The sequence below is a fragment of the Ovis aries genome, chromosome 7 (genome assembly GCF_016772045.2).
Source record: "Ovis aries strain OAR_USU_Benz2616 breed Rambouillet chromosome 7, ARS-UI_Ramb_v3.0, whole genome shotgun sequence".
Classification (NCBI taxonomy): domain Eukaryota; kingdom Metazoa; phylum Chordata; class Mammalia; order Artiodactyla; family Bovidae; genus Ovis; species Ovis aries.
Window position 1 is genome coordinate 43,100,148 of NC_056060.1, and position 23,262 is coordinate 43,123,409.

Here is a 23,262-nt window from a genome sequence, read left to right on the forward strand (position 1 = left end):
TCCTTAAGTCATAGGAAAACTTAAAAATATATTTTTATTGGAGTAATCTAGAAAATTTGAGAACTGTTACATCTTTGGTATTTATATATAAATGTAATTTCTGTGGGTAATCCTATAGAGGGATTTACAGGATCAGAAAATACAAATTGAAACATTCTAGCACCTTTTAATATAAATAGAAATGCATTGATGTAGAGGTAAAAAAAAAAAAACCCTAGAACTTTTGTTGGGAAACTATAAATAAGTTGGTTATTTCCCATCAGTTCTGCATTAGCCTTCTCTTAACTATGTCAGGGTTTATGATCTTTTAGGATTGTATTTTTATACTGATCACGTGTGCTTTAATTTCTTGTCCAGAAAGCAAAAATCAGATTTAGGATCTCAGCATGCTCTAATTGGTTATTAGTTGAATGAATTTGACCTTTTAAATATGATATAAATGTTTATGGAAAGTTGCTTATATAAGCAACAATTAAAATTCTGTTGCCTTTCTTAATCTTGAAATAACTTGTTTTTTAAAAAATACAGTAGTAAAGATTGAGGTATAAACTTTTCACAAAATATACTTAGTCTTTTTGCACCGAAAATGTTCATCTTGTATGTCCAGGAACTTCTAATGACCAATTCCTTTTTCACTTTCACCTTTGTTCCTGATAAATGTTCTTTAGGGTCCAGATTCCAATTGTAAATTCCAAGTCCATATTTACTTTCTTCCTGTGGAGGGAGGGAACAGTATGTGAGTATTTTATATCTAATTTGCAACAGCAAGTCTTTTTAAAGGGGAAATACTCTGGTAGGCTGACACTTTTTGTATACAGTTAAGCTTGGTCGGCTTAAGGTAGCAGAATGGTCACCCCTATGTGTTAGCCATTAGCTTTTCTAGCTCAGAGTGGCTCTCACTGGTGGTGGCAGCAGGCCAAGGGTGATCAGCTACTAGATCTATCCTCCTCTACCCAGCTGATCCAAAAGGAGCTGCCTGAGCAGCTGTTTACCTGGGCAGTAGGGGTAGACTGCAGTTATCCCATAGAGGTGAGATCGCTGCTCTGGGAGATACTCATCAGTAAACTGGCCGGTGTCTCTGTTGACTGCTATAACACCATCCCTGGTAACAGAAAGGAAGAGTGAATTCATAGGATTTAAGACTGGGGTAGAAAAAGTCAGTTTATCGATAAACGAAATCTCTGCCAGACTTCTCAAATACATTTTTAAAATTAATTTAACTGTAACTTTTGACTTGGATTCTGAAGATCCGTCTATATCAGTGATTCTCAAAGTAGTCCTCAGATCTATATTATCTGGGAACTTGATAGCAGTACAGATTCTTTGGGCTCCTACTCAGATGTCATGCTAAAGTTTGAGAACCACTGTGCAAATCAGAATTGCTGGGGGTGGAATGGAAGAACATATACTTAATGTTTCCCAGTTCCTCTTGGTGAACTAGTGTAAGGTGTAGTATTTTTCATTCTCCTAGGGAGCAACTAATATGTCCATAATGTCATTTTTTATTCTCTGAAGATCAGATTCAGACTAATGTCCTTGCCTTTTGGATAGTTTATTACCAAGTAGTATTGCTCACATGTAACTTAAAAATGGCAGAGCTATTAAATTTCTGGGTGATATAAAAGTATGCTTTTAAAAGTCTTCAGTAACACTTGAATATTATCTACTAATGAAGAAAGAATGAAAAAAAAAAAAGCTCAAGCATAGGGCTTAATTTCTAAAGTCACTTACTAACATGGTACAACAAGTGCTGTGTCCTCCAGAACAGTTTGCCTTTTCAGGCTTGTCCAGAGTGTTTCAGGCTCACCTTCTCCAGTCGGTGTGGTAGAAGTGATCTGCGTAGCTCACAATGTTGAAGGGGTAGTTGAGGTTGCTTTGAATGACACGCCGTCCAGTTCCATCAGGTAATATACACTCCAGTTTTTTAGTTCCTTTTAAAACAAAGAGATCCTTTTATATGATGAAAAAATTTTTTTTCTTTTACCAAAAACAGTGGCAAGTAAAATTCATTCTCAGAGAAAACAAAAGTGGAATATTTTATCCCCATTGCAATAATACAAATTAAAAACTGTGAAATTTTCCTGTTCTATTACCAGTCTTCAGGTTGTTTAAATTCCAATAAAAACTAGAATGGTCTTAAACTCTTAATCCTCTTTTGGAAAACAGGATTGCATTTACAGAAACCTGGCTAAGTTTCTCCCAGAGGAGGAAATAGAGATAAAGTTACATCAGTGTTAAAGAAGTTTACATGTGAGCTCATACACTGCTAAAACTTTTGGATAAATACCTGCCCTTTGTAAGCAATGTATGATAATAGCCAAGGCTGCCTTTTAACTTAAATCCTTTTTTTTAGACTATATTATTTTCTAGGCAGGAATAAAAAGTAAAATGCTAGCCTGACTTGTATTTTTCAATGTAAATATTTTAATAGCTAAACAAGACAGGAATTTCCAAGTGTGACCTCATGGACTGTGTATCCCACCAGGCTCCTCTGTCCATGGAATTCTCCAAGCAAGAATACTGGAGTGGGTAGCCATTCCCTTCTCCAGGGGATCTTCCCAACCCAGGGATTGAACCCAGGTCTCCTGCAGTGCAGGCAGATTCTTCACCAGCTGAGCCACTGGGGAAGCCATTTTCTCATGGAACCCTTCAGTAAATTTCAAATACCTATTAAAAATATCACTTGTTTTAGGCAGCTGGGTTGTAATATTGACCCACCTGCATTTTTGTCCCTTTTATTAGAATCAAATTCCTTAAGAACAGCTTTATTTTTTAGTATCGAATGAAACATAAAGTATCTTTTCAGTTGTACTAATAGTAACGAAATTACACAACAGAGAGAGAGAACCTGGGAACAGGCAGCCCAAATTTATTACTAAAGGAAGCCATCCTGCCACATTGCTTTTCAAAGAATGTCCCCAGCGTAACAGCATACTGACTGTTAGAATAACATAGTTATACATGTTGTAATACTGAGACAAGAAAATAATAACCTCTGTTCATTTATCTAAGCCTGTCAATTCCAACAGTGTATAATACTTATTTTTAACCTAAAAGATGTGCCAAGTGCTTGTGTTGGGAGAAGGAAAGCAGTAAAAAAATAAGTTGGACATCGTACTAGTTCTCAAACTTACTGCCTCATTTATACACATAAGACCTCAGGAAGTTCACTGTCAGAATTGTTACAAAGTGTCCTTTAAAACAGGGTTCCCAAATTTCTGGGTTCCAATGCCTGATGATCTGAAGTGGGGCTAATACAATTAATAATAGAAATACAGTCACAGTAAATATAACCTGCTCAAATCATCCCAAAACGCCCTGTCCTCCCCCGTCCATGGAAAAACTCTTCGACGAAACCAGTCTCTGGTGCCGAAAAGGTTAGGGACGCTGCTGTAAAAGGCATAGAGCATTTGCTGTAGTGTTATAAATTTAAACCAGAAGTTCCAAATGGTGGGATCTGGTTTTACTGTAAAATCAGAGTGCTCACACTGCACGCTGTAGTGTTCTGTATTTGCATTTCATCAATAGTATTACCTGCATCTGCCCAGCAGAGCAGTTTGGAGAAGGGGTCGAAGGTTAAACCATTGGGTAGTCCAATGTCTTTATTCACTAGAATTCTTCTGTTTTCTCCATCTAAGGATGACATTTCAATCTTAGGTGCTTCTCGATTCCAATCTGTCCAGTACAGGTTGCTATGGGTAAATGAAATGGAGAAAGATAAACCTTCCTCAATGCGTTGAATCCAAATTTCAGAGTCAAAAACACTGCTGAAAGTTAAAGCTGAAGGTTATCTTTATATGTCCCAGTTGATGACGTTAGCAATTATTGTAGACAGGAAACACTGTTCTGTTAACCACTGCCACTGTGAAAATGGGGCCAGAGGAATAACACATCTGGTGTCTGAGTTTTGCTTACTTGCACCATTCTACACAGGTAACCCCACTATGGCTTTAACAACTGGGATTTCCTAATATGTTGCTGGAGGGAGACCCACCTCATTCCAGTTGAAGTCGCGGGGTTGGCCTGATCCAAAGTAGCCCCCAGTCTCTCTCACATACTCTTGAATTCTCTACATAACCACATCACAGGCTTAGTAATTTCCTTGTTATTCTGTTATTCATTAGTTTACTGTCTTATTTCCTAGAACGTAGTAGAACATAGGCTCCATGAAAGGACAGACCCTGTCTTTGCCTAAACAGTGCCCGACACCTAGTAGATCCTCCATGAATACTGTTAAATTAACGTGCACTTTTATGCTCATGTTCTGACCCTCCCTACATTGAACTTAGAACCCAAGGGCTTCAAGTGAGGGTCAACAGGTAACAGAGGAGAATTAGGGAAGCCCAGCTGACCCCTGGATTGGATCCACAGCGATGGCACGAGGGTTCACTAGGTCCGTGTGGAAGAGGGCCCGACGCTCAGAGCCATCCAGCCTGGCCCTCTCTATCTTATCCAGGCCGCTGTCCGTCCAGTACATTGTTCTACGGAAGTGGTCGATGGCAAGACCTTCAGGGCTTATTAGACCTGAAATAAAGCAAAGGCAAGACTGAAGCAACTGCAGCTATGAAAGGAGAATCTGAAGCAGAAAGGTCTACAATGTTCCAACAGTTAAGGGGAAAATCTTGAGAGTCTCTAAAAAAACAGACTTACTAGAGGAGTAGGTCCTTTGTAGTTTTCCTGCCATGTCTAGTTCACTCTAGCCTCATAAGACCTCCCCCCAAGCCTGGTGGCACCAAGCGCCCCCAGGGCTGGGGCCACTCCCTGAGTTCCTACACAAGCCCTTCCTGTTCAGAGTCCTATCTAGAAGGTAGATGGGAGACTTAGGCACAAAACAGGCAAATAACCTGGACTGAGTAGAATGAAATAAAATGGGAAGTGTCTTCTGGGTGGAGCTGCTGACCTGAGTTAATGACCATCTCGGGCTCTGCTCCTGGTTCCAAACTGGCGCGGCTAATTGTCCGTCCAGCAACATCTGTCCAGTACACCATCCTCTCCCGGCAGTCATAGTCAATTCCCACGACTATGGAGCCCTGTGTGACCAAAACACAGAATTGGAAGAATTAAGATTCCTTGTACTTCCCCCGACTTCATGCTCAGCCACCTCACTCGTTTGTTCATGGCAGCATTGACCAGCCCTGCACTGTATGGTTTTATGGGCAGCTGGGCGCAGTGGGTAGACGTATAGGCGATGGAGGCTGGCTTCCCTGAGCCAACGCCAGGCTTGGCCACTTACTTCGGCACTGCCTTCATTTTGCAAATGAGGTGACAAAGGCATACAGAAGTTAACAGCACCTACTTCACATGGCTGCTATCAACATAATACCAGAAAAGCTTATGAAGTATCCTAACCAGTGATGAATACATTGTAAGCTTTCAATAAGTATTATTACTGTTGCTGGTAAAAACAAAAGTGATTTCATGAAAAGATCAGCCCATTCAGTGATTAGAGGACAAACGTTAGTCTCAGCAAAGTAAATCTTCAATACTTAACTGGACAAAAACTGACTCTGTCAAATGTAAGCCAGCACTTTTTGAAAAAGCCTGTCTAAAATTTGCCAACATATAATGAAATCAACCCTCCCCTGCCCTGTCAGATCTTTCTGCTATTTGAGGTGCAGACACCCTTACCCTTGCCTCTGCGTCTTACTACAAAGCAATCCTTGGGCTGTACTCTAGTGTGAAAGAAAGTCTGTTAGAACTCGAAGGAACTGGGGAATGGTGGCCACCTGACTTCTGGCTTGGGAGCTCTCCCCTCCTTCCTTATTGCTAAATAAATGACAAAATCCTTTTTTTAAGTGCTGAGTCGGTGATATTCCTTTCCAAAATTCTGCACAGAAGTTGCTTCATTGAATTTCCAGCCCAGACTCCTGCTCTGAGAAGCCCAGCAGATGTGCAAAGCCAACACCAATGCTGTCCCTGAGGTCTTGCAAGCTCCCTGCTTGCCTAACAAAGCCTCCTGGGGCTAGCCTGACTGGGAGAGGAGTCAGGACAAGAAAAGCAGCATTAGGCTACTGTGGGAAAGTGGGCAGTTTTATATAGGAGGATTTTCATTTTCAATTTTACTTGAAAATTGAAAGTTACCTGTCTTGGGCAAGGGGGCACATCCATACAGGCTTCCGTTAACCCAGGGATCATGGGATTTTTAAGCCCGTTAATGATTTCAAGATTTCTTGGAGAAAAAAGTCCCACTTAAATCTTGTAGAGAAACTACAAATCAGCAGCTAGTGTCTGGAATAACACACAATTCAAATCTTAAAAGTGGGGAGGGGAACCCATTATAAGTGTCAGTGCCTTTCTGGTGAACTCCCTTCTCTTTCCTCCCATCTTAGTGAAGAAATCCCTGTTCCAAAATGGAGTGTGTTGACCATAGGGAAGCTGTCAGCTCGGGAAGCAGCCAGCATCCCTTGGGGAAAGCCCTGTCTACTCCTTTCCAGCATCATGTGCTCCCCATATTTTCATCTATGACAGATTCAGAGAAGATAAGAAGCTGGTCAACAGGACCAAAGAGGAGGGAAAGGGTCCACAACAACAAGGCTATCACTAGTTGACTTCCAGAATATGCAGAGATGTCTATGGCTTAAAGAGAATGCTGGGGGCTGGGGTTAAAAATCACTTTCCTTTGGATCCCCATCGCTGCCTCAGTATCCTGACAACTCTGAAATTTGCCTTCCACATAGCTGAAACCCCACACACCAACTGGAGAAAGTGGCCTGGATCAGTCAGATGTGGCTCCCAGCAACAGCACCCCTCCCTTAGGTTCCCAAAGATAACTGCCAAACAGGAGCCCTCCAGGAGCGCCCCTGCACCTCAGACCTTGCCGGGATCTGATAATGCAATACAGCCCCGCCCCCAGGGGAGAAGCCCACTTTACATGCAGCGACAGCAGAGTCTTGGCCATGTCCTTCTGAAGCCTGGTACCATTGAGGGGCAAGTGGCCAATCTGCTGGCCCTGGGCATAGAGCAGGAAGGTGCCCACTGGTGGAGGGGTCACGTCGGGCCGGGGCGTGGGCCGGCTGGTGGGCGGAGCCACGGTGGGTATACCTGCGGTGAGGAAGAGGGAGGTGGAAGGAGCAGACTGAAGGAAATGGTCAGTGGAGAAGAGAAAAGTTTACTTCCCCATTTGCCAGAGTCTCCAGAAACATCAGAAGTTCTTTACTCTGGACAGATGTGCCCCAGATGTGCCTTAAAAGAAATTCTAATTTCCAGGGTTTTTTCTCCCAAAGATCAATTATACAAATCACTGCCAATTACTGGGAAGGAAGACAACAAAGTATTTCCCTTTGAACAAAGCAGAACATCCCCCTTTTTTTAAAAAAGAAAAATATCCAGAGCCAGTGTTGTGTCAGCTTCTCTTTGGGGCCCCATGGTGACACCTGTCCCCTTACACCCCAGGCTCAGAGTAGTGGGAGCAGGCGGTGGCACTACATATTGAACTGAGCTCCAGATGTTCTAATTACAGCAAGCGCTGATGACAAAACCAAACGTTAAATCCGCACTGGGAGCTGGGGCGGACAAGATTATAAATCAGCACAACCCATCAGAGACTTCTTCCACTGGACCTGTCCACCCCTCATTCCCCCACCTTCACCCACATCTGGCAGCTTCCCTACAGGGACCTCAACATGGCAGAGGGGAGGGAGGGCTGCCCTGGGGTGCTTACATGCAGGGGTGATGCCTGGCTGCGAGCGGGTTCCCTGCACCTCTCTGCCGTCCTGGTCAACACACCAGCAGAAGTCACTCTTGCCGTGGCACTGCAGTGGGGTGAAGTGGCCCAGGTCATCGCACTGAGGCACGTACTGGTCGTCCCTGGGGGTGCCCCCGTAGTGCTCCAGCAGGCTTTCCCTCCAGCGCTCACAGACAGTCCGGGGCCTCTGGGTGGGCTCTGAGCAGATGCGGACAAAGAGCCTTTTGAGTGTGAGCCAAGGACAGACTGTAGCATGTGGTTCAAGATCCCCAGGCCTGGCCTCCTCATCTTCTTCCTCCTCATGTCCATAACAAGGCCTCAACCAAGCCCTTGAATGCTGGCCCCGAGCAGCAAAGTGCTCCAGGAGGTTCTCCTGGGGATCGGGAGAAGGGGTTGTCCCGATGCTCCTGTGACCCTCAGGCCAGGAGGAGTGTCATCAAGGCCCAGCCACATCAGGAAAGAACAAGAGGCAGTAACATCTGGGGTGCAGGGCTTGCTCAGCCTGGGAAGGGGCCTCTGCTAACAGCACTTCTGGGGACTCTCCTTGGGGACTCAGTGGCCTACATGATGCTTAAAGCAAATATTTATTCCTTCTTGTTTCAAACTCTGGGACCTGCATCTGAGAGGGCTGTCTTGAGACTGGCCAGTGTGTCTTAGGAAGTATTACTGAACACCCTGCTTACGTGTGGCCCTACGTATCTGTCCGCTGGAAAACTATACTGAGTAAAACTGACTATAATTAGTATGTGTGATCATAGAGTTGGTGGCAAACAACTTGATACAGACTGCGACACTCCAGCTCCTTGAAGTCCTTTGGCTACCCTGCCCTGGGTTTATCTCAAAGCTGAGGCCCCAGCTTCCCACCGTGTTGCTCAGTTCCTCCCTTTCTCCAGCATCTTTCCCCATCCTTCCTCCTTCCTTCCTCACGACTGTGCTGAAACTCTTGTTAGCTTCCGTGGCAGAAGAGCTCCCCTACCAGCAGTTTTTTCCCCAACTGCTTCTACAGGGCTGCCAAGGCTCTGTCTCAGATACAGCAGTCCTCTGTCTGCGAAGACTCTGCTTGAGGCAGTTTAACTTGACAGTCTCCTAAGATAGGATGACCTATAGGAATTGAAGTACTGATTGAAGGTATTTGTCCTTCATTAATTCCTGCAACTCAGAGCCTGCAGAATCACACATCAGACTTACTTCTATCACCACGTGGATGTGTAACAGATCTCAGAGGAGAACAAAAACTGAGCTTTCTCCCCTCAAAGCTTCTCTCCTCTAAACTTTTCCATAGCATTATACAGCATCTCCACCTTTCCATTGCTCAGACTCACTAAACCCTGACTCCCTTCTCCCACTCTACATCTGATATATCAAAAACTGCCAGCTGACATCTCCACATCTCACCACATCTACCCCTGTCGTCTCGTGCCAGAATTACTGTGTATGTTAGCCTTCTTACTGGTTTCCCTGCTTCCATCATCTTTCCTGCTCCCCACCCCCTGCCCTGCTGTAAACTCAACCAGCAGCCAGAAAGAGTCCCTTAAAAAAAAAAAAAAAGTCATCTCATGTCATTCCTTTGGTTAAAACCTCCAATGAGTTCAAAGAACAGCTGGAAACACTACATTTGAGCACCTGGAAAGCCAGAAGATGGTGAATAAAATCTCCAGAGCTCCAACCAAAGGAGCACAACTCCAAGACTCACAATGTTGGGAGCAAGCCGATGCCCTTCAGGTTGCCGCTGGAGCTCATAACCCATGGGAAGCAAAGCTCTTTTTAAAACATCATGGAGAAAAAAGACTGACTTCCTCACCCAAATGTGTCTCAGAGGACCCAGAGAGGAAATACCATTTCCTCAGACACTCGCCATCATCAACGGGTGGGATTCCCTGAAGAAGTTCCCAGCATCGCCCCTGGTCCACATTCCAAACTCAGAGCAGCAGTTCTTGGGGGACCACCCAACAAGGCACACACAGCAGTCAGCCTCTGGGAAAGGAGTACCTCACGTCACTTACACGTGGGCATCTGTCATTGCTTACTATTTCAAGCTGTTTCTCAATCCAATCATGGATTTATTTCTCTTTCTGGCTGGCAGGGTTTTAAATACTTTTGAATTTTGGGCACAGAGTGTTCTCTCACCCGTGAAAGCGGACCCTATTATGCAGATGAGACTAGTCAGAAATGGCGACCAAGGCCAAACCAGCACCAAGAGAGGCCTGGTCATGGGAAAGAGTCTGCACGAAGGAACGTGCCCCTCTTGCTATAATTAACGTCTCATTCTCTTGGCTCCCTTCTGGATCACTGTCCTTAATACATGACTATCTTAATAAATTTAACAGGATTCTGAACCATTCTGTTAGGGCACCTCCCAACCATCTGATTTCTTCAAACCCAGCTGGAATTTAATCAAGACTTTTTAAAGACTAGGCATGAGTGAAACAGAATTTCTCTGTATTTGGCGGGGCGGGGGGCGGGGTGCGGGGGGGGACCTGAAAAATCTTTCCCCAGAAACAGGGGAAACAAAAAGGAATGCTATAGTGGAAGCAAGGGTATATAGACATCTAGAGCAAACATCACCAATGTTTACTTACATGAATCTTAGAAGCACTAATGTCCTGGCCATAACAATTCATATTATGGAAAGGATCAAAACTGGCAATCAAAATCAAAACTGTAATCAAAATTACAAAAATGAAGTAATTTTCCATTTCTTACTCTCATACATTAAAAGCCAAGACTGGTACTTATGGAACCTTCCTCAACGGTAAAAACTGATCTTTGAATAGTGAGCTCATGGATCTGTACAGGAATTACTTTGGTTAAAATGATAATGCTGTGTTTCATTAATAAAGTTCTTCTGTATTAAAAGAAAAAGTTCTTCTCATCTTTGAACAACTCAGCAAAGGAGCAGTAGTCTGCCTTGGCAACCTACAGTTGGCGTGAACTCTTGAGTGCTTGGAAACCACACCCCACACCCATGCAGACAGGGAGTGCTTAGACCATAACAGACAAGTTCATCAGCAGCATCTTAGGTCTCTAAGGTGAACAGAACAGATCCCTGCACCTCTTCTATAGGTGGCAGGAGCAAGAGTGATTCCCCATCGACATATTGGGAAGAGGGCTGGGGTTACTAGCTTAGAATAAACCAGTGGGATCCACCTACAAGGGTCACACTTATTTTCCCCACTGATATTAAAACAGACTTCAGACTATTTCCTGCACTCCACAAGTCAGAGACAAGTGATACAAAGTCACATAGGGAGGCCTCCCTGACCTTACCAGGTGTGCACTGAAATCCATCCCCGTAATATCCAGGTTGGCAGCGGCAGGAGAAGGAGCCAGGGGTATTAGAGCAGGTGGCCAAGGGGTGACATCTGTTTTCCGAGCATTCGTCGACATCTGCAGCAGTCAGGGACAGAGAGGGAGGGAAGGAAGGAGCATGATTTCACTGAACACGTGCCTCAGTGTGCATGGATCGACACCCAGGCATCCCCTTCAGAAGACCCTCATGTAGGGGCAGAAACATACCGGCACCTTAAAGGGTACAGAGGGTACAGAGTGCAAGGGACACGTCCAGTGTAGAAGTCAAATGTGGTCTCTCACACAGAAATACATCCTGGCGTCTTTCCTCTACAGTTCATTCCAGGAGGTTATTACCTTTGAACTAACCTTTAGCTCATAAACCATTTCCTTTCAGTAACACTACAATAAATATAGATAACAATAGTTTATTTTTTCCTTTCTTTATTGGCACTATCTCGATATTCAATTCAGTTGCTCAGTTGTGTCTGACTCTTTGTGACCCCATGAACCGCACCACTCCAGGCCTCCCTGTCCATCACCAACTTCAGAGTTTACCCAAACTCATGTCCATCGAGTCGGTGATGTCATCCAGCCATCTCATCCTCTGTTCTCCCCTTCTCCTCCTGCCCCCAATCCCTCCCAGCATCAGAGTCTTTTCCAATGAGTCAACTCTTCGTATGAGGTGGCCAAAGTATTGGAGTTTCAGCTTCAACATCAGTCCTTCCAATGAACACTCAGGACTGATCTCCTTTAGGATGGACTGGTTGGATCTCCTTGCAGTCCAAGGGACTCTCAAGAGTCTTCTCCAACACCACAGTTCAAAAGCATCAATTCTTTGGCACTCAGCTTTCTTCAGAGTCCAACTCTCACATCCATACATGACCACTGGAAAAACCATAGCCTTGACTAGACGGACCTTTGTTGGCAAAGTAAAGTCTCTGCTTTTGAATATGCTATCTAGGTTGGTCATAACTTTCCTTCTAGGAGTAAGTGTCTTTTAATTTCATGGCTGCAATCACCATCTGCAGTGATTTTTGGAGCCCCCCAAAATAAAGTCTGACACTGTTTCCACTGTTTCCCCATCTATTTCCCATGAAGTGATGGGACTGGATGCCATGATCTTAGTTTTCTGAATGTTGAGCTTTAAGCCAACTTTTTCACTCTCTTCTTTCACTTTCATCAAGAGGCTTTTAATTCCTCTTCACTTTCTGCCATAAGGGTGGTGTCATCTGCTAACCCTTTTCCAACAACACAAGAGGACTCTACACATGGACATCACCAGATGGTCAACACCAAAATCAGACTGATTATATTCTTTGCAGCCAAAGATGGAGAAGCTCTATACATTCAGCAAAAACAATACCGAGAGCTGACTGTGGCTCAGATCATGAACTCCTTATTGCCAAATTCAGTCTGAAATTGAAGAAAGTAGGGAAAACCACTAGACCATTCAGGTATGACCTAAATCAAATCCCTTATGATTATACAGTGGAAGTGAGGAATAGATTTAAGGGACTAGATCTGATAGAGTGCCTGATGAACTGTGGACAGAGGTTCATGACATTGTACAGGAGATAGGGATCAAGACCATCCCCATAGAAAAGAAATGCAAAAAAGAAAAATGGCTGCCTGAGGAGGACTTACAAATACCTATGAAGAGAAGAGAAGCTAAAAGCAAAGGAGGAAAGGAAAGATAGAAGCATCTGAATGCAGAGTTCCAAAAGAATAGCAAGGAGAGACAAGAAAGCCTTCCTCATTGATCAATGCAAGGAAATAGTGGAAAACAACAGAATGGGAAAGACTAGAGATCTCTTCAAGAAAATTAGAGATACCAAGGGAACATTTCATGCAAAGATGGGCACAATAAAGGACATAAATGGTACGGACCTAACAGAAGCAGATGTTAAGAAGAGGTGGCAAGAATACACAGACGAACTGTACAAAAAAGATCTTCACGACCCAGATAATCACAATGGTGTGATCACTCACCGACAGCTAGACATCCTGGAATGTGAAGTCAAGTGGGCCTTTAGGAAGCATCACTAAGAACAAAACTAGTGGACGTGATGGAATTCCACTTGAGCTGTTTCAAATCCTGAAAGATGATGCTGTGAAAGTGCTGCACTCAATATGCCAGCAAGTTTGGAAAACTCAGCAGTGGCCACAGGACTGGAAAAGGTCAGTTTAGATTCCAATGCCAAAGAAAGGCAATGCCAAAGAATGCTCAAACTACCACACAATTGCACTCATCTCACACACTAGTAAAGTCATGCTCAAAATTCTCCAAGCCAGGCTTCAGCAATACGTGAACCGTGAACTTCCAGATGTTCAAGCTGGTTTTGGAGAAGCCAGAGGAACCAGAGATCAAATTGCCAACATCCGCTGGATCATGGAAAAGCAAGAGAGTTCCAGAAAAACATCTATTTCTGCTTTATTGACTATGCCAAAGCCTTTGACTGTGTGGATCACAATAAACCTTGGAAAATTCTGAAAGAGATGGGAATACCAGACCACCTGACCAGCCTCTTGAGAAACCTCTATGCAGATCAGGAAGCAACCGTTAGAACTGGACATGGAACAACAGACTGGTTCCAAATAGGAAAAGGAGTACGTCAAGGCTGTATATTGTCACCCTGCTTATTTAACTTATATGCAGAGTACATCATGAGAAACGCTGGGCTGAAAGAAGCACAAGCTGGGATCAAGATTGCTGCGAGAAATATCAATAACATCAGATAAGATTGCCAGGAGAAATATCTCCCTATAGTACCAATTTATAGATGCAAAAGAACCCAGTGAAGCTCCAACTTCGTTTCTCAACTAACAAACACATTCAGTCTTACATAATCAGAGACTCCTACTACCTAGAATGTCCAAAAACTTTCAGAAAAAAAATTTTTTTAATCAGAAATTTACTTTCCACCTTTAGAAGAAATATAGAAGTATAAGAAAAATATCATCAGAGGATTTAAGACAACACATAGAAAAGAAAATTTAAATTTGTCCAGGTTTTCAGTACAAACAGTTCAGGTCCCAACATTCCTACACAGTACCATGTGGATTAATCTTCATATTTCTCATAGCTGCAACATCCTGAAACTTCAAAGAAAGGCAGATTTACATTCCTTTTATTTGCTGAAATCAGTGCAGGCAGACAATAGCAACACACCGCCCCTACCCTCCACCCTGCTGCCAGGAAAAAAAGTCTGACAATCTAACTGCTGAAACCAATGGCCAGTAGTTGAGATAAGCCATCTTCAGAGACAGGAAGTCTTCCTGAGCAAAGAGGGGATCAAGGGGGTGGATCTGATCAAGGCTCAATGGAAAATAAAGCAGTCACACCCGAGCTAACATACAAAAAATGTTTTAAAATTGTGTGAAGAGGGAAAAAACATGGGACGGGATGATCAACATTAAACCGAGAGAACAGGAGTCACAGGATGAACTCTGTCGAATCTGTACAGCTTGTGACAGAGACACATGGCGCCCTGGAAGCTGGAGACTTAAGAGTCCTGAATGCAACGCCAGTCAGCTGGGGACAAACATGGCTCCGGGCGCCCAGCCTCCCAGGTCCCAGATGGATTCTTTCCTGGGGTGACCAGTGCCACCCCTGCTGTGACCACGTTGCACCGAGCCGCCTCTCCATCACTAAGGGCTTTTCCCATCTACCAGTAAGTAGACGTACTGGACACAGCACAGACGTTCTCTTCAGGGGAAAGGAAAATCTCTGACATCGTAATTAGCAATGTAATCATTTACACTGCTTATCCTCCTGATCTGGCATTTCAGTTCAGTTCAGTTGCTCAGTCGTGTCCGACTCTGCGACCCCTGAATTGCAGCATGCCAGGCCTCCCTGTCCATCACCATTCCCGGAGTTCACTCAGACTCACGTCCATCGAGTCCGCGATGCCATCCAGCCATCTCATCCTCTGTCGTCCCCTTCTCCTCCTGCCTCCAATCCGTCCCAGCATCAGTCTTTTCCATTGAGTCAACTCTTCGCATGAGGTGGCCAAAGTACTGGAGTTTCAGCTTTAGCATCATTCCTTCCAAAGAACACCCGGGACTGATCTCCTTTAGGATGGACTGGTTGGATCTCCTTGCAGTCCAAGGGACTCTTAAGAGTCTTCTCCAACACCACAGTTCAAAAGCATCAATTCTTTGGCACTCAGCTTTCTTCACAGTCCAACTCTCACATCCATACATGACCACTGGAAAAACCATAGCCTTGACTAGATGGACCTTTGCTGGCAAAGTAAAGTCTCTGCTTTTGAATATGCTATCTAGGTTGGTCATAACTTTTCTTCCAAGGAGTAAGCATCTGTTAATTTCATGGCTGCAGCCACCATCTGCAGTGATTTTGGAGCCCCCCAAAAATAAAGTCTGACACAGTTTCCCCATCTATTTCCCATGAAGTGATGGGACCAGATGCCATGATCTTCGTTTTCTGAATGTTGAGCTTTAAGCCAACTTTTTCACTCTCCTCTTTCATTTTCATCAAGAGGCTTTTTAGCTCCTCTTCACTTTCTGCCATAAGGGTGGTATCCACCATTTAGCCCCCATAAATTACTTCACTCTGAAGTCTGAAACACCTTGAATGCCTGACACGACCAAAGTTAATGCCACCTAGAGAGACTCTGCCTAGATGAGCATTTGGCCTGCCTGGATGCCTTCCTTTCACTGACAAAGGCAGGAAAGTGGTTATGAATTTATCTGTAAGGTTAAATTGGTTAGCTCCTCAATTAACCAAAACTAAACCAAATTAATTACAATGGGAAACTTATCTCCAATCTGATCAGTCAGGGCTGTATATTGTCATGTTTCATTATCTTTGAGGTTGGCCCAGTTTGTTGAGAAGGACAATGCCAAGGTCCAGTTGGCTGAAGTTGGTGCCCATTCAGTTCCTTGTGCCTTCTATGATGCTATAAAACCAAACTGCAAAAATCAACATCCAACCAAATACAGGAAATTAAAGCTATTCATAATGCATATGCTAAAAGTACTTCTCATGGTAACAGGAACCCCAGGCAATGGCAGGAAGCAGGAATTCCTGAGACACAGGGCCTATTTCTAGAACCCAGAGATCAGTTGCTTGTGATTACTTTTGTGAACAAAGAGAAAGAGGATTCCCCAGAGGTTCTGAGTTATGTTCTTAAAGCCTATGGCCTAGAATTCCAACCAGACCTGAAAGAGCAGCCATCCTCCCAAAGGCAAAGTTTGGGAAGATAATAACTTACGAATGAACAGGGAAAAAGTCTCTGAAGAGACTGAGAGCATCACAGGTGAACCACTCCCATCCCCTAAAGCTGGAGAAGCTTAGGATTCCCTGAAGCAAGCTCCCCATCTCCTCCTTGGAGGCTCTCGCACCATGTCAGAGAACTGGAGCCCCACCAGCCACTCCAGGGCCTGAGTGCAGAGCAGGCTATCCGCCTTCCTCAGAGGGCCAACCCTGAGGAGTATAGGGGGAACCAGAGCTTTTGCGTAAAGGAGAACTCTTCCTAGCTTCAGGGGATCATGTGTCAGCAGAAAGTATAAAGACACTTTGAACTCCTTAGCAAGGGAGGAGTTTCTTCTTACACTCCTGAGACAGGGAGTGTAAGAACCATCACTGTCAGGGTCTTCAGGTGCTGGTAGGTCAAGGTAGCAAGGTTCAAGGCACAGGAGAGTCTCTGAGAAGTCAGACAATGCCAGATGGCTTAATCTCAGCGCAATTCTCCATTCTATCTGCTCCCAAGCAGCTAAAACACCTCTTTGGAAAACGTGTTTAAAATTATCTATTTTGAGTGCAGGCTTTGGTGCTTCAACATTCTTCTCCCTGCCTTAATTCTGAGTCCACACCCAAAACCCAGCTGAAATCCCTTCAAAACAAGCCCAGCCCCTGGACTCTAGCTTTCCCCTCCTGCCTCCCCTTGTTTGCTTTCGAAACACCCAGTGAAATTCCCTGGCACCAACTCTCCTTGATCCTGCTCCAGACCCCAACAAAGGCTTGAAGGCCCATGAGTTGGCACTCCCCACCTACTCGGTCAGGACCTGGATTCTGGCTGTGCCCATAGGGTCCTGCATGGCAGGACCTGTGAGTAGAGGCAGCTTCTTCCCTTCAAGCCTTGGTCTCTATATTGCTTGTGGCCACACCAACTTTACTATACCTTATCCAGAGTCTGCACTCCTCCCACAAAAGCCATGTGTGAGAACAGTGTAAGAACCCCTAGTCACAGCCCTTCTGTGGGTAATGGGCCATCTGTAACCCAGTTCCTCAACTCACACGTGCTCCTCCCTGAAAAGGTCTCAGCTCACAACAATCTGCTTTTCCATCCAGCAAAGTCACAAAGAGCTGCAGGGACAAACGTGCCTGAGAAACAGCCAGCTCACACCAATGCAGGATCGAAATCAATCCTGACTGAGGGGAGCTGGAAAAGATTTCATTCTACTTGCATAAAAATAATTCCTCCTTGTGACTCAGGCTAGATTGAGAACCCAAAGCCAAGGGCAGCCTCCCCAGGGAAACTGGTTTTTAACAAACTTGCTGAAGACAGAAAAACCCACACACTCTTTCAATGCCAGTTTGATGGACTGAAAACGAATGTGCTCTCTAAGGGTGCTCACTTCACAAAACAGAGCCTTCATCGCAATTTTCCTCCTTTCTTCATCTCAGTTGTCACTGGGACACATGCACCCTGTGACATGCCTTTAAAACTGTGTGCACACACACACACGTTTATACACTTATCCTGAAGGCCACCTTCATGACTAGCCCAGCCTGATTTATGTGCAGCAGAGGCCTTTAGGAAAATGATTGTTATTTTCTACTGCCCCGAAGCTTGGACGGCAACCACAGGGTAACCGACTATGGCAGGCAGCCTCTCATAGATGATCCCAAAGATCCCTTCCTCCTGGTATTCAGGGTCTTCTATAATCCCCTTCCTTTGAGCAACTGGCTTCCAACCAAGACACTAAAGCAATACTGAGGAGACATCACTTTTGTGGTCACTGCCAACCTGCTAGAGAGGCCTCCTGCTGCTGGCTTTGATAAAGGAAGTTACCTTGTGGGAGAGGTCTGAGTGGCAAGAAGCTGAAAGTCACCTCCAGGCAATAGCCAGCAGGGACTTGAAAGTCCTTGGGGAACGGAATCCTGCCGATAACCATGTGAGCCTCTTTCCTGACCTGGACCCCAGATGAGACCCCAGGTCTGGCAGACCCCCTGACTGCAGCCTTGTGAAGATCCTAAAGCAAACGAATGAGCTAGACCATACAGATAATAATACAGCGTACTGTTTTAAGCTGTTACGTGTCTGGGGTAAATGGTTATGTTGCAACAGACTACTAATACACTGGGGAAGCAACAGATTGGCCTGGCCTACGTTTAAGTTTGTGGGTTCCAGAGAGAATCCCAAAAGTAGAGAAGCAGAGATGAAAGAGGGACAATTGAAAATGTCCCTGAAATCAGAAAGAGGGCAGCCATAGCAAAGAATGACAATCCTAGAAAACTCCCAGCATGGAAAAGTAGCTAATTTCAAGGCCCTACTACAACCCCAGAAGGTAACCCAAGTCCTCCAGGACAAGCAGAAGTTAAAAGAAGGGAGAATGATTCTCAAAGGGGTTAGGACAAGCAGCAGCTCACCTACATTAGCATTCTGATTTTAATCCTCATCACATCTAAGCGGCGATTAATTTCAACTTCTTTGTTTTAAACCAAAGACCTAAGGAATGAAAGGCTTTTGAAACACCATCTCAGCTGACCTGAGCAGCCAGACATTTAAATATGAAATTCTACTGACAAGATTTTTTTCTCTGGTTCTCATTTCTGAGAGCCAGTAGTGTGTTAGGTCAAACTGAATGATGAGTTTCCACAAGGGAGGAAAAAGCAGTATTCCTACTGTGGGGCTCAACAGAAATGTGAGAGGTTTGTGCGCATCACCTGAGGCCTCCTCCCACCCCCCCACCACCCCCAGACCTAGAGGGTGCCTCCATCTGTATAGAGTATCTGTTGCAGATGGAGCTCTCTGGCCAGTCAAGTGGGACAAGCATCTGTGACTTACACCTCTACTCCATCCTAACTTGAAAAGCACTTGAGCTCTGCCTAAACCTGGGGGTGTTTTTAGGGAGAAAAAACCACCTCATGGCTGAACTGAGTCACAGTTTTGGGTCATTTCAATATAAACTGTGTTTTCAAGAAACCCATACAGCTAAGCTTCTGTACATCAGAAGTGGAAACGTTCAAGAGCCAGGTTCGAAAAGCCCCACATCTGGAAAGGAACAGAGGGCTGTGCTGCCCTGACATATCTGTTGCGTCAAGAACATGTGGCTTTAGGCTGCTGGTCCATTCAGCCCATCCAGATGAAACCAAAGGGAAAGGGGAGGAGGAGAAGAAGCCAACGGCTGGTGAGGAGGGAGGGGCCAGGCTATGCGATCTGTTTGAGAAGATCTGATCTAGTTAAGAACAGGCTATTTGATCTGTTTGAGAAGGAGGAGAAGGGGACGACAGAGGAAAAGATGGGTAGATGGTATCACCAACTCAATGGACATGAGTGTGAGCAATCTCCAGAAGATAGTGAAGGACAGGGAAGCCTGGCGTTCTGCAGTCCATGGGATCGCAAAGAGTCGTACACAAAGAGTCGCAAAGAGTCGGACACAAGAGGGACTGAATTCCTAGTTTTTCAGTAACAACCTCATACATCTTGAAGTTAAATTTAAACAGTTAGTCCTGCTTTCTGGTTTAGTGATTTCATAAAATATCGTATAAAGTCTTAAAGATAGTTAGATTTCTGGAAGGAAAGCTTTGAGTACTTAGGTATGCATTAATATCCTTTTATATCTGTGGATTTTTCTTCTCTCTCTCCCTCTCCCCTTTCAGGGAGAGAGAGAGAGAGAGAGAGAGAGAGAGAGAGAGAGAGAGAGAGAGAGAGAGACAAAGGAATAAATTACACAGAAAGAATTGTATGCATGTTTAGAGATTGCTTCAAATACCACTTCAAGCAGGGGAATAGCAACTAAAAATTGGGCAAGACTGGAAGTGCTGAATTAAGCCATTAGCCAGAGAGACTGAAGGATGGAGACTTCCTCCCAGGGGAATATACAATTTTCCCTCGCATCCCTCTGAGCTACAGTAGCTCCAGGGAACAGAAGACTGCAAGCTGGCAGGAGCTCCCCACTGCTCCAGGCCCATCTCCTCCAAGGACAACCATCCTCGCTCAACAATCTGGTGCCAAGGCAATCACATTTGGCCTCTGACTCAAAGGACACCTCTTTTTTTTTTCTCTTCCAGCAGTTCCAGGAGGTGTGAGTCAAAGGAAAAGAGAGGTTTCTGAGAGGCCCTGGGGATATGGAGATGTGCATCCAAAGCAACTTTCAGGGTCACTGAGTTGCCCACAGGTACTCACCGGTGCACCGGTGCCCATCTCCAGCATAACCAGGCAGGCAGGCGCAGCTGAAGGAGCCATCTCCATGGTGAATGCACCGGGCCTGGCTGGCGGGAGCACAGTTGTGACGGCCATTCTCACAGGGGTTGGGAGGTGGGGTGATCGCTGAAGAGAGAAGGCAAAGATGTCCAAGAGCCCAGGCCTGCAAACGGGTGAGCCCTGCTCTTTGCAGTGTGATCTGCACACCAACAGCATGGGGACACCTCGGGGTTTATAAGGAATGCAGTTCCCAAACCCCAACCCAGAGCCAGTGAACTGGAACAGGAATTTTAACAAGATCCCTGGATGGTTGTATGCAAATCACAATCTAAGAAGTGCCGGTCTTGGTTTGTGTCTATAATACTAGACATGAAAATAAGTCGTCAGCAAATGTCCTTGACTAAAGCAGAACACTGCTACTTGGCATGCTTGTGTGTACATGCACACACGCACACACACGCACACGTCTCTATGATTGCTGCTACCTTGCTCACTGGATTCAAAAGTGGGTTTTCTCTAAAATCATCTAGCTCTAGCAATGGAGTGACTTCGGAATTCTAGTTCTTTTGGATCCACTGTTATATCAAGTATTTATCTGGAACTCTAGAAAGGGTATATTTATTACCAATGGAGCTTTTGGTCAGTCAAATAGGACAAGCCTCTTTAAATTACAAAATCTATGTCATTCTGATTTGAGAAACACTTGACCTCTATCTAGAGCTGTTGGTATTAGAAAAGTTCATAGTCTTACTACATGATGGGGCCCAACACCAAGCTACACAGCAGTCCTGACAGACGTGAACATCCTTCCATGACTTACACCAAAAATTTCTATTTAGATAGATAAATAGCACAATACAACAACAACAACAAAAACCCAGACAAAAACAAAACCCCAACACACAGGACTGAACTGAGCCATAGCTCTGGGTTCTTCCCATGTAAGTTGTCGGTCTCCTAGAAAACCTTGCAACAGGCCTTCTGTAGAGCCACAGTGCAAACAGTCGTGCATCCTGGGGCACGGGTGGGCACTCACAGATGCAGGTGTGCCGGTCGTCTGCAAACTCGTAACCACTCCGGCACTCACACCTGTAGCTCCCCAGCAAGTTGACGCACACAGAGTTGGGGCCGCAGCGGTGGAAGCCAGTTGCACATTCGTTGACATCTAAGGAGGAGTAAGAACAGAAAGGGCTGCTTAAACCAAAGGCCCCACAAGTGGACGGTCTGCAGACTTGGTATTCTCTCACCCCCGAGAGGTTTCGGTGGGACCAGCGGTCGGTAGACTAAACGGGGGGCAAAGTGAAGGCTGCCTCAGCTCCAGGTGCAGATGCCCACTGCAGACCGTCAAGAAAATAAACGTTTATTTCAAGTCATTCGAGTATGAGCCCCAGGCAGACGTGTTCTGAACAGATATTCTGAGAATTCTTTAAACATTTAAGCAATTCGGAACATTGAGAAGAAAAACACACAGAGTAACCATGTTTCTTTTAAAGTGTAAAGAAATCTCCATGACTGCTTTTGAGATACAGTAACTGAAAGAAATGGATGAAATGGATGTCTGAAATCTGAAGGTAACCAGAAAAATATACTCTTTAATGAATGTAAAAAATACTTGATTCAGGCCCAAAATGACAATATTTAAGAGTATAAAATATCCACAAATTACAATAGCCCTAAATACCCACTCCAAACTACTCTGGTAAACCTAACCAGAATTATGCCTGGTTTTTAAAAAGTTGGTATTTTTCAATGAATAGCTGCTAAACTCATTGATCCATGGAGATGACAAAGCAGACACTTGTCTTCTATGGACAGGATGCTGGGGGCCTTCATGGAGGAACACAGAGCACCAGGGTCTTACCCACGCAACTCCGTCCATCTCCCTGGTACCCAGATGCACACTCGCAGGTGTAGTCCACACCGGTCGCCGGATGGCACCGAGCTGTGGTGGCACACGTGTGGCTCCCATCATAGCAGGGATTCACTGGGGTGGGCTCGGAGTCTCCTGGGTGGGTAGAGAGAAAATACAAAAGCAAAGCACAATCTGGCTGTCATCAAGAGAACGGCCCAGAAGGAAGAAGATCGGCAAGTGGAACTAGCTGTGGACTTGTAAGTTTGAGGCCTGCCTGGAAACCTGACTAAATTATTAATATCTAAAGTGAGGGTGGATCATCTGCATTGCAGTTCTCAATTCCAGAATGGCTTCCTCTCGCCTACTCTGCAGATAACTAACCTTATTTACAGCAGGTTTGTGTCCAGGGAATAAAAATATCCAACACATAGCATCCTTTTATTTAAAAGTACTTTCATTTTATTATCTTCTGTGATTCTCGGGATAATTCTGTGAGGCAGGCTGTCATTCCTTTTATTGGTAATTTTCACCAATAAGGAAAATAAGCAAGAGACATTAGAAAAATTGCCAAAGCTCAGAAAGCTGGGAAATGGGACAGCAAAACTTATACCAAAAATTTCTGCCTCTAAATTGGGCAGTCTCACTAAGTGTACTACTCTATGTTTCAAAATTCAATTAATGAGAAAATCTTGCCTTTTTAAGATTTATAAGACCAAATAAATGGGAATAACTTGTGCCGTATTTACTCTTTAGGATTAACCTTGCCATGGCTCCATCCGACCACTAGGCAGTGATGACCGTTAACATCTGAAATCTTCCCTTAATCTACTAGATTGAGTGTAACAGTAATGCATCTTAAGCACTTATGTGCCAGGCATTGTTCTAAACTATTACCTACTCTATTCTATTAATTACTCATGACTATACTGTGAGGCAATGGCACCCCACTCCAGTACTCTTGCTGGCAAATCCCATGGACGGAGGAGCCTGGTAAGCTGCTGTCCATGGGGTCGCGAAAGTTGATCACGACTGAGCGACTTCAC

The 23,262-nt window shown here is 44.7% G+C and overlaps 1 protein-coding gene across 1 annotated transcript in view; it reads right to left on the reverse strand.

Moving 5' to 3' along the window:
* Window positions 1–15: 15 nt before the first annotated feature.
* The window catches only part of NID2 (nidogen 2), an 83,011-nt gene continuing 59,764 nt past the window's right edge, over window positions 16–23,262 (reverse strand). The window contains exons 9-20 of the mRNA XM_004010528.5: window positions 22,229–22,372; window positions 21,404–21,532; window positions 20,350–20,493; window positions 10,952–11,071; window positions 7,661–7,882; window positions 6,872–7,041; window positions 4,901–5,030; window positions 4,353–4,524; window positions 3,535–3,692; window positions 1,808–1,931; window positions 993–1,102; window positions 16–714 (exon numbers count right to left, since the gene is read on the reverse strand). Of these exons, the coding sequence (XP_004010577.3) occupies window positions 704–714; window positions 993–1,102; window positions 1,808–1,931; window positions 3,535–3,692; window positions 4,353–4,524; window positions 4,901–5,030; window positions 6,872–7,041; window positions 7,661–7,882; window positions 10,952–11,071; window positions 20,350–20,493; window positions 21,404–21,532; window positions 22,229–22,372 (1,634 nt within the window). The 3' untranslated portion in view covers window positions 16–703. The remainder of the gene's footprint in view (window positions 715–992; window positions 1,103–1,807; window positions 1,932–3,534; window positions 3,693–4,352; window positions 4,525–4,900; window positions 5,031–6,871; window positions 7,042–7,660; window positions 7,883–10,951; window positions 11,072–20,349; window positions 20,494–21,403; window positions 21,533–22,228; window positions 22,373–23,262) is intronic.